The 12,301-nt window shown below is 33.4% G+C and overlaps 1 protein-coding gene across 4 annotated transcripts in view; it reads right to left on the bottom strand.

The window, feature by feature from the left end:
* The window catches only part of LOC117182071 (Down syndrome cell adhesion molecule-like protein Dscam2), a 292,904-nt gene that overhangs the window by 76,100 nt on the left and 204,503 nt on the right, over positions 1-12,301 (bottom strand). Inside the window, exon 16 of one of the 4 annotated variants that reach the window (XM_033375097.1) lies at positions 519-812. The exons of 2 other annotated variants lie outside the window; for them this stretch is intronic. In XM_033375097.1, the coding sequence (XP_033230988.1) occupies positions 519-812 (294 nt within the window). Of the gene's footprint in view, positions 1-518; positions 813-1,093; positions 1,388-12,301 lie in introns of all 4 variants that reach the window. One more of the 4 variants, XM_033375094.1, reaches the window with a different exon arrangement.

The following is a 12,301-nucleotide window of genomic DNA, read 5'->3' as shown; positions in this document are numbered from 1 at the left end:
TTTTGTGAGTTTAAAGAGCGAAAGACCACAAAAATCGTTGAATGCTCTACCATTGACTCTGAGGACTGCAACGTGACTATTGAATCCAGCGGCGTTTGTCACTGTGCACGTATAATTCCCAGCATGCCTCGCTGCCACGCTGTCAATACTCAAAAAACTGACTCGTCGGTCGCTTACGATATTGATATCACTATGATTTGGTTTCACGGGCAGATTATTAAATAACCAAGTTAACTTAATGGGAAAGTCACCTTTGACAATAGTGCATGTCACAGAAAGCATCTCTCCTGAATTGAGAGGCTCATCGCCAAATGAGAACTGAAGAATTTGCGGTGCAACTGCGTAATACAAATATTTTCCATGAGTGCGATAAAGTAATAATCAGGCGATCGGAGAAAATAATAACACTAGAAACGTAGAACACGCACAACAGGCAAGAATTATAGAAAGATATAATAAATGAAGAATGAATGATTTATATAGGGATGCGCAGGTGAGTATCAGTCGCAACGATTTACCATTGACAGATAAAATCGTGGAGTGGGCTGCAGTACCAGCAACATTGGACGCCATACACGTGTATCGTCCGGCATGTCTAGCCATCACTGACTCTATGCTTAGAACGCTGTTTTTTCGGTTTGTGCTAGCAACCACCATCCCTGTATCTTGATGGTTCTCGATTGATGTTCCGTTAAAAGCCCAGGTGATCTCTAACGGAAGGTCTCCCTTTATTGCCGAACATGTTACCGATACTAAGTCCCCACTATTGGCCGGTTCTTTTCCAAATGAGAAAGGCAGTATCTGCGGAGCGACTGACACACGAAAGAGATCAATGGAAATAAGAATAAGTTACAACTAATTCGAAATTTGGTATGGCGGTGACGATGTAAGATTGATGGTCCGGAATACTCATTTGAATACAAATTCAAAACTGGATGACCTGGGTTTTATAATGTTTCTAACCATATGACTTAGAGTAATTTCACTACGTACGGGAAAATCATTTTCATTACTTTATAGAGTGCAAACGGGGAAAATAAGGAAAGGGAATGCAAACATTACTATAAAAGGTATTGAGTGAATTATTAAATACCATTGACGGAGAGTGTGGTCGAATGGCTCACAGATCCTGCAAGATTCGAGGCGGAACATGAATATTCTCCAGCGTGTCTAGCCAAAGTTCCGTCGATGCTTAAAGTACTTAGGTGTTTATTGATTCTGTTTATTGTAATCCTCGAGTCTTTTGACGAATCAATCGGGACGGAATTAAAAGTCCAATAGATATCCATAGGCATGTCGCCTTTCGAAACCGAACAAGCCACGGACACAGAGTCTCCCTCGTGTGTGTGATCAGTATTAAAGGCTATGGGTAACAGCTGTGGACCAACTGTCAGCAAGACGATTATTTTTAGGATTTACGAGAAAACATTTTTTGTTTACAGTTGTATTTTAACTGGTTGGCCTCCAACTTCATTTCCATAGTCATACATTTTATTTTCAAATACGAAATCTCACAATTGTATGGTGTTAAAATGTTTTGTCAAACGATATTCAATGAGTCATACTCAAAGTTAACAAAATTCAAAACGTGAATTATAGAATTTTCAGAAACTTTCGTACTTTGCATCACAACTTGAATTCAATATCGACTGAAGGAGCGGCAACAGGGCAGAGGATTGAAGAGGATTGAATTTCGAAGAAAAATAAAATACATTACTAACAAAATTAAATTTTATATGGGTCTTTAAATCGCACGAATGAAGAATTTCTGTCTGTGAAACCAAGTTTCTCAAGAAAAAGAGAAATAAACTAAGTGTAAAATAAAATACTTAAGTTCGGGGAAATAGGAAGACGTAAATTATGTAAAGCAATCGCAGTCATAGTGGCCCAATGGAAAAGAACTGCAAACCATTCACAGTGAGCAGCGTTGACTCAGATGCTCTTCCTGCCACATTTTCAGAAGTGCAAATGTATTCTCCAGCGTGCCTTGCTTTGATGACAGGAATCATGAGCATGCTAATACGGTCCGCTACCTTCTTCGCAAGCACACCCGAAGCACCACCCATCTCTTGTCCAGGGTATGTCCAATGTATCTTCAACGGTAAGTCTCCAGAAGGCACAGCGCACTGCAGATTCGCAAACTCACCAGCGTTCATTGGCACCTTCGTAAACGCAAATCTTTCGATTGTAGGTAGAACTAAAGAAAGCGAAGCTCAGTATACACGACGTATCTTTGCCTCTTCATAAATATTAAAGTGAGGGGGAGTACTTTTAATCATATATTTCTTTTTCCATTGTGAGTACCTACGAATAAATCATTACAGGATAAAAGTTTCTTTTACTTTTATAACAGCTGTAGTTGCGTCGAGATTGCAATATTTATAACCTGTTACCGCCATACCAACTTCTACGCTCTCTACAGACATAAATAATGTATCCATAGGAGCTCACACATAACATAATTAAAAAGCTCTAGTAATCGAGAGTGAGAACATTAATATTCGAATTACTTTGGAGTTGCTGGAATTAACGAAGGATTCCATTATATTCTGGATTAGTGCAAGCTATGATTCATGGAAAAAACAATCGAGGTTGAGAAACTGATTATAATACGCGAAAAGTGAAACATATCAACGTAAGCGACTAGAAAATTCACCGATCTGCTTAAGATAAGTACCTCGACAGCCTCTCAAGTAGAGACTGAACAAAGGCTTTAAAATACAATTGTGAAAGCTAACCTGATATCGACAATATTATGAAGTTTACATTGATCGCGTGTAACAGCAGATAAAAAGCAAGCTCTATCTATTTTGCGATGAATTGCTCAATACGAGAAGTTGTAAGAAGATACCTGTAAAATATAAGGCTGTGATATACTCGAAAATACGAACACCCCATTTCACGCTGCTAGACACATGACGCGTTTCTGCTCAAATATTAAGCGCAACCTGCTATGTGTATAATAAAAATTATTAAGAGCATATAGATCCTCCAAAATTTTTTCACTAAAGTTGCTACCTTTAAAAGGGAGCATATTAGCGTCTTGGTAAACGTTTATATAGCAGTCTTTTTTCTGAAAAAAATTATGGTCAGCGCATAAATATACAAATTTATTAACATTAACTATGGTTTTCCATGTTCACAAAACTTTTTTTATCACATTTATATGAGTAAATATACATGCAAAACTTTACAATATTTTCACCACTTCTAAAGAAATTCACAGTGTTTTCACCTGATGAAAAAATTCGGAACATATTGGTGATATTTAAGAGTAAGTGTATACAAAATATAGTTCTGAAAATGAACATAAATTTCAGGTATATACTAAAATAACTTACATTGATTAAATGATTAATAAACAAAACAGAAAAAAAGTTATGTATATAATATTTTCTTTTTTAGTCATTTAAATGTTATTATAACTTTTTTAGATTTTTACTTACTTTTATGGCTTAATTATTTTTTATCAGAGCAGTGTCGATAAGTGGAATTTCACTTAATAATTAAAACTTATGATCATTTTCCCCAAATATTGTTTAGAAAAATGCGAGAAAATAAAGTTTGAAAAATGACTACTTATCGACATTTTTTCTTGTAAAAAATACTCTACATCTAAAATTAAATTAAAAGAGTAAGAATTGATCAAATACCCTGAACGTTCAAATACTCTATAAAATAACTTAATATAGGGAGTTACATCATTCTTGTTGCATTTACAGTACAAGTCCGATAACTTTCCAACTTCGGCACTGTAGGGTCGGAAAATTCTAGGAATTGCGGACTTATCGGATGGCCCCTGTAGTAGCACGATATTAGGTGCGCGCATGTGTAAATCATGGGCACAAATCATGAGCAAAATAGCCCATGTAGTGGGAGAACCACAATTAGTGTGCGTGCCGTACGTGTGATGACGGTTTGTGGGGAGTGTACACTTATCGAACGGCAAGTTATCGGACTTGTACTGCAGATTGCAAATATATAAGAATAGATGTATAGTTTAGCCTCTGAAAATACATTTTTTCCAAAGGATTCAGTTACCTTTGCCCTAAAAAAATTCGCGACTTACAAGTAAGTTCTTCGTAGAACACCAGAAAATTCCCCCGGACATATTAGTAACTATCCCCAGGGCGCCCTCGAGGGGAAAACGAGTCCAACAATCGCGGTACATTGGAGGTGGATTATTTCGGATTACCCCGTGTGGACCTGGAGTTCCTTTGAATTACGCGGATTACCATGGATTACTTCCGATTAACCCGGATTACTTCGATTTGTTTGGATTATATCGGATTACTTCGATTTGTTTGGATTATATCGGATTACTGGGGATTGCTTCGTATTGCGCCGGATTACTGCTGATTTCTTTGTATTACATGAATATTTAACATTAATCAATACTTAATAATATCAATATTTACTAATATCAATATTTAACGTCAACCACGAGAAGCCGGTTTATAGAACACGTGGAGGTACGACCGAGAGCAGATCAAGATTTGATTTAAGCTTGGGATAAGTTTTCAGTCTCCATGTAGGAATAAGTGTCTTTGAAAAAGATTTGTATAGATTGAAAACTTTTTTTGTCACAGCAAGTCATGAATTTCGTCATTCATTTATCGGTCACAGGTATGCTTTAGTTTGTTAGACTATTTTTGAGAGATCGAAAAGAGTTGAATATTTTAGATCAAACAAGTTTTCGAGTAAAAACCCCCAAAATAGTATGAAAGTACAACACTCGAAAAAAATAAAATAACAAGAAATATGTTTGTCTCGGTATTTGTGATGGGTACGACTTTTACTCGACCTAGAGGCCATTTTATGTAATTTTATGGGTTATGGTACAATAAGAATTGTAACAATTATTTTTAAGTAAATAGATAACAGGTAAAAATATGGGAAAAATTGCTTTCTACAAGTTTTATTTTATTTAGACTTCAACGTTTAACGAGGTATTTCAAAATATCCTCCGATTTTATAGTAAGATAAATTAATATCGAGCGTTGCGGGACATTTGATAAAAAATTGGTGCAAAAATAGTGATCATTATTTATTTTTATTTGGAATCAATATTGATTAATTTGTTTCTATTTCTATAACAAATATTTAAATAACAAGTAACAAAATATTTTCCAATTCAATATTAGGGTTGCTACAAGAGTCTGGTTACAAAATTCCATGGCTTTTCCAGGTATTCCAGGTATAATTTACAAAAAAATCCAGGTCTACTTTTTTTTAAATTCAGTCAATTAAATTAAAAAATTATAATGCAACGATAATGGTTTGTCAATAAGTTTTATTGAATTCAAAACAATTTTCAATAATATTTGTATCAAAGTGAAAAAAAAGTATTCTTTGATCATAACCATATTATTTTTATTTATTACTTTAAAACAATTATAATCGAATTATTTATGAAAAAATTAGGATTACATTTGAAAATAATACTGATCTAAAAAAACTCTGTACTTTTTAACAAAGTTAAAATAAAACTTTTCGATCGCAAGAACTAAGAAAATTGTCTACATTGAAATTTATTAAAATTTAAACATTTTACGACTTTCTTCTTCAATATCTTCCAGTTCTTTTGCTTTTCTGATTGAATTTTCCATTTATTTTAATTTAATTCTTACATTTTGTGTTATATTTACATTTTCCTTACGTTTTATTTTTCAATTTTCAAATACAGAATTCGCTATAAAATACTAAATTATTAAGACTTTGAAATAGAGACGATTTAAAAAGTTCCAGTCTTTTTTTTCGAATTTCATGACTTTTTCAGGTTTTCCATTCATTTGTTTTAAATTCCATGACTATTCCAGGTCTTGTAGTAACCACGAATATAAGTGGTGTATGTGAATTTTAATTATTAAAAAAATTCTGTTCATAATATTTAACAATTCTAAATTTATGACTTGGGGTAGGTGACTTACGTAGAATTTTGCAACCTTTTTGTATTTATGTCTTTAAAACGAATTTGCCTGACATTCACCAAATTTACATAAATGTACCTTGATATAAGTAACGTGGAAAATTGCCGAGACCTAAAGTGACCAACTTTTTTCAGCTTTCTTTTCTTGTCCTGCTTCTAGAACGTATTTGTGAGCGTGAGTTCCTATTTAACATTTTAATTTTGCAATCAATGTTTCTGTCATGCCTTGATAAGTAATTAAATATTTTTTTATGTGAGTACGCATTTCCAAGCGAATTTCACACATATTAGTTTTTTTCTATTTGTTTGTTAGTTGCAGTCGAGGTTCCAGTCCTAGATTGCATAATCCTCTTCTTTAATTATGTCCGAGTCCTGTCTTAGTCAGATTGTTATTAGGCAGTGCATCAGCCATTGGTACGCCTCTATTTTCCTAATCATATCTCGGTTTCTTATTTACTTTATTTATTGAATTCTATACGGAATAAGAGGAATTTAAAACTGAAAATATTTTATTCGTTGATTCCTGCTCGTATTTTATACTGAATGGAATAATGCTTACACACTTGTATGTTTTCAACTAAATTGTACTTGACTTAAGTTCTTTTAATTCACTCTTTTTCTTCTTGGTTTCAGGGATACAGAATGAGTAGCGACAGTTCTAAAACGGATGATGATTTTCAGGAGAACGTGTCATTTTTTTAAGTCTAGAAGCTGAGGTCTCTATTAAAATTCCACACGTACTGAAATATGCTCTCATTATGTGTGAATTTACCGATGAGGTTACTTTGTCTAACGTTGCTGATAAAGACATAGAGGGAGCAAAAATATTCTTAGAATCTAGCAGTGAACAAATAAGCTTTTTAGGAAATGATGGTATCCAATGTGAATCCACAGTTCAAGAAATATATCGAAAAACCCAGCAGTATTTATGACGTTCCAGGGCATGCACTTATGTTAGACTTTCTGGCATTATCGAACACTGCAAGTTGAAGTATCATAGTTTGAGGGATAGGAGCTTCAAAGCTTCTCATCTGGAGAATTAGTCTATGGAGAGCTACGATTTACAAAAAAGGTGAAACGTGCTGAAATATTCACAATCATACCAGGCATGTAGAACACAATCATCTTTATGTTCACACCTTGGTTCAGACACCAATAGGATCAGATTTTATTATAACTTTTTAGCTAGATATTCAAAAAATTTTAATACCAGGGAGAGTTTGCCAGCTGATGATAAAAGCAAAACAGCGTCTCCTGCGAAAGAAATTATAAGTGTTGAAGAAGAAAATTCAAGAGAGCAACATTTCCAGGCATAGTAGGAGTTGATGGGGCGAACTCTTTTCTCAGTATTGAGCTCCAATCAATAAAAAGAAAAAAATCATTTATCTCTAAATCAGAACGTGCCAATATGGGCCTTAATGAAAGCTACTGCGAGCTCTGCTGATGATAAAAACAGACCAAAGAACTTCATGATTTTGTACAGCTCTAATAGCGAGGATTTTTCTTTACTTCTATGGATAAAGATCTTCACCCTGGAATTCAGACTGCATTTATGAAACCTTTGTACATTCAGAACATTATGCAGACTGTAACCAAATAAAAAATACAGTTGTTTAAAGACAGAACAGATGATAATGTTCCACTAATGGGAGGTTATGTGGTCACTGGATCATTATTACACATTCTAGTAGAAGAAAATAGTAAGTTTGGTCATGGACTAACAAAATGTGTCTTGAAGAATAATAATATGAACTTTCGAGCTGTACAGAAAATATCTGACGTAGAGTATTTCGAGCATTAGATTCACTGCCAGGTGCAGATGAAACCAAAGCATACCTTGTTGTATCACTCCTTAATGAGCGTTACTAGTCGACTCAGAGCACTAAATAAACCTCATATATTTTTAACCTGTCTTACGAGTTCACAACACTGAAGGATTTTTCGGAGATTCAAGATCATGTTATGCATGATTTTCAACTGTGATGAACATGAACATTCCTGAATTTTTTCACTAGGTCACAAAAATTGAAAGAGTTCGTAAAGTTGGCCATGAGCTCAGTAAAGACTTTGAGCTACCCAGACTTCATAAACAGATGAAGGAATCAGATAAGACAGTGGAGAAGTTCAAAGAAGAAGGTCTGAGAAGTGACACGGATCTCTTGCACTCTATTCTCAGAGCCAGAATAGATTCAATGAAAATGGCTAAAGATCTAGGAATAGCCTTGACAATTAATGATACTAAATTAAAACTCTCGGTTTGCTTCCGATACACACAAAAGATCATAGAACACAACAGCAAGGCACCATGAATGATGGTAGTGGAGATGTCCAACACGACAATGATTTAGAATCGGATTTAGACTTCGAAGATGAAATTGAAGGAGAAGAAGAAATTTCACTAGACATTGCCGAAGATATTATTTTAGAAAGAGAACACTCCTCGCTTGCTAAAGAAATTCCTCTTACCAGTAAATTCATCGAATACGAAGAAAACGGAAGAATCATGTTGGTCGAGAAGAGTATGCTTGTCTATGCTTGTCTTCGGAACGTGGTACACTGTACCATTTAAAGGCGATGGAGTGTTAGGGAGCACCTCATATCCTACTTTCCATGATATAACACATTATAAATGCTCTCTTCCAAGACCAAAAATTGCTGACGGTGTCCTCAGCTACGCAGATGATGCACGGTGTTTGAATTGAAATCCTAGCTGCTTCTTTTTGCAAGATATTCAAATTTTTCGTTTTTTATATGGGAAGAATTTGTAAAAAATACAATAGCTAAGATTCGCGAGAGTTAAAAACTTTTCTAATACTAAATTTGCAATAAATAACGTGTAAATTATGAAAGAACTTTTTTTGGTATAGGAATATGTGTATATATGTGTGTGTTTAAGCATTAATATGTTTACAAGTAAGTTTTTAGCCGATTTTATACGTTACCAAGTTGCACTGCGTGGAGGTAAGTTACATTGCACCGCTTTCTTTTTTTTCTGTTTTTCTTTTGTTTTTTGTTTTGTTTCTTTTTATTTTCTTTTTTGGTTGCTTTAAAATTTTTATCATTTCTTAATATTTGAAGTTTTATAATACTGAGAAAAAAATGTTTGTAATTAATTAGTATTCAATCCATTCAATTAATAAGTATTCAATCTCAAATTATGTGATATTTAATTATAAAACTGAAATTTGGTATGAACAAATAGTAAAATAAATCCATATTAATACAAATAATAATTAATTAATTTAATTACAAATGAGTGCATTTAATTTTACATGTGCTAGGATGAAAAAGCAGCTACCGCTTTTTCTAATCGTTTTGGGAAAGATTAACCTTCGATCATATTTATTTTGCATTGAGGAGCTTACTGATAATTGTATCAAAATCACGGAGATCCACTTGCTTTGTAGAGAAGCATGATTCTACAATTGTGTCCATTGCTTTAAATGAAGCAATGTAAGGTTGCAATCGGTATTGTCCAACAGTTTCATAAATTTTGGTATCCTGTAATTTATCCGCTTCTCTTAAAAGTGTCCGACATTGATTGCCTTCAAAGACATCGCCTTCATAGCTTTTATGAACTATACTATACTATAGTAGCATAATGTACTATAGTGGCCTACGAAAAAGCTTTTCTGTGGCCAGAAAAGCTGAGTATAGATCATAAAAGCTATCAACGCGAGGTGTTTGAAGACAATCAATGTCGGACACTGTTAAGAGAAGCGGATAAATTACAGGATCCCGTAATTTCTGAAACTGTTGGGTCATACCGATTGCAGACTTACATAGCTTCATTTAAAGCAATGGACACAATTGTAAAATCACGCTTCTCTAAAAAGCAAGTGGATCTCCGTGATTTTTATACAAACATCAGTAAATTCCGCAATGCTCTAAAAAGCACAGATGTTTCTCAAACCGTCAAAATCCATGTTATTCTAGATCATTGAAAACAAGCCGTCATGCTCTTGAATAACGATGGCTTAGGAGTGTGGTCTGAGCAGGCTGGGGAATCGATTCAAAGAGAATTTCTTAAATTTTGGGGAAGATTTAAAATGAATATGATCGAAGATAAATCTTTCCTAAAATGATTTTAAAAAGCGGTAGCTGCTTTTTCATCCCAGCACATGTAAAATTACATACATTAATTCATAATTAAATTCATTATTTATTATTTGTATTATATGTATAATATGTATTCATTTTCTTATTTATTCATACCAAATTTGAGTTTTATAATTAAATATATCACATAATTTGTGATTGAATACTGATTAATTGAGTTGATTGAACACTAATTAATTACGGACATTTTTTTTTCTTTGATATTCTAAACCTTCAAATATTAAAAAATGATAGGAAACAAACGAAAAAAACTCCCAAAAAAACATAAGAAAAGTTTTTAACTCTCGCGATTCTTAGCTATTGTGTGTTTCACAAATTCTTACTATACAAAAAACGAAAAATTTGAATATCGTACAAACAGAAGCAGCTAGGATTTTAATTCAAACAGATTTTTCATCTATTATCAAGTATAAACACATTCCCGCTTTTCGTTTCTTTCGTAATTTTCATGTGATTTAAAGTTGCTTCCTACCCAACGTGGATGTAATAGCTGCTATCAAGAAGGCCATGAAATGGTTTTAAAAAAAACGATCCAAAGAGAAAAACACGATACTCTTTAAGATTATTTTTTAAGACATTTACGCAATAGAAGAAGATTCAGTTTATTACTTTTCTATTGTGGTATTGCTGTGAAAGTATTATTAGCAAACGTCTACTGAAAAAGTAGGTTCTTATCTTTATAACTTATTTTCTTATAAAATTAGAAAATAAGTCAACACTGAAGTACCTATACAATGACACCAAAGATTTAAAGTTCTGAAGTTATTAATTATTTCCTTCCTAGTTCTAAGTAAGCCTCGGTAATTAATGTAATAATATTCCTTTATAGATATTCAATAAAATATCTAGTTCCGCAAATTAATTCGAACATTTTTTCTTTATCCCTTTATTCGTTACCTTATTTTCTTTATCTTTTTTTTTCTAGATTACCGTAGATTATGCCGCTTTACTTGCATTACTCGAATTACCTTGATTTACTTGGATTACGCGGATTACTCGAATTACCAGTTCGGATCACCAAGTGAGACTACTTGGTCTCACTTATATACCAGAGTTGTTTCCCCCTCGGGCGCCCCCAAACCCTGCTGTGGGCAAGGCCCGGGGCGCAGGCAAACAGAGGATAAACCAGTCGTTCCGCAGATTACTCGAGCGGTGTCGGGCAATCCACGAAACACTTCTTTACTTCGGTCTTTATCCGAAGCATCTTTGGTACATCTGCGGAGTGCCCTTCTCGCTATGGGCAATGTACGAAATGCCAAAACTGTTTTTGATTTTTATGTATCTGACTCATCCTGATGCGCATTTAACTTTCTAAATCAAATTCATACAAACTGTAAGGTTGCATCTCCGTCAAAATGATAAAAACACATTTCTGATACTGGTCTACTTTGGACTTATGCTACTATTAGAGTATGTATACTCAGGCGGAAAAATTATATAAAGCAGAAAAAAATTACTATAATTTCCATTAGTTTTATGCACATAATATTCAAAGTAAATGAATGTTATATATAATAATCAATAATTTAAAAAATAATTATTACATTATATGCGAACTCTTAAGCAGATTAAACAAAAAATGTTAGTAAAAGGTTATCAAAGAAAATTATCTTGCTGAAATATTATGATTACAACTAATTAAAAAGAGTTTTTAATATTTTTCTAAAATGTAAACTTTATTATTAAATTTTTCACCCTTATCTCAAAATAATAATATAGGCATCAAAACAATATAAAATATACACACACAAATCATTAAAATTCAAATAAAAAATACCGCGTTACAGTGTTACCTATGCCTTATAGTCTTAACCTTTAAATTTTGAAACGATATATTATAATTAATATTTCCCCCATGTATGAACTATGTCTGATTTTTCCGCCTGAATAGTACGTAAAAAAATGAATACATGTTAGCAAGGGAAGGAGCATATACCTGAACTTATCTACTTTTTCAGAACCGTAAATAATATATTACTTAGGGTTCACCTAGTCCAAATGTCTGGAAATCGCCAAAGCAATGAATGCTGGGATACATCTGTATATGCTACTGGTAGTAAACCGTAATTAAAATGAGCATTTTGAAAATTGGAATATATGAAAATTTAAATATATAAATTTAGACTTAAATCTAGATGTCTTTGCCAGTTCTGTATAGGCAATTACCTAGTAAAAAATGTATCATTGCATCAATACTTGACCAATCTTGGTCAAGTACCCGTCGTACCCACCCTAACCTTGATTCCGAATTGT

The sequence above is a fragment of the Belonocnema kinseyi genome, chromosome 10 (assembly GCF_010883055.1).
Source record: "Belonocnema kinseyi isolate 2016_QV_RU_SX_M_011 chromosome 10, B_treatae_v1, whole genome shotgun sequence".
NCBI lineage: Eukaryota > Metazoa > Arthropoda > Insecta > Hymenoptera > Cynipidae > Belonocnema > Belonocnema kinseyi.
The sequence above is the reverse complement of the archived record's forward strand: the minus strand, read 5'-3'. Positions and strand labels throughout refer to the sequence as shown.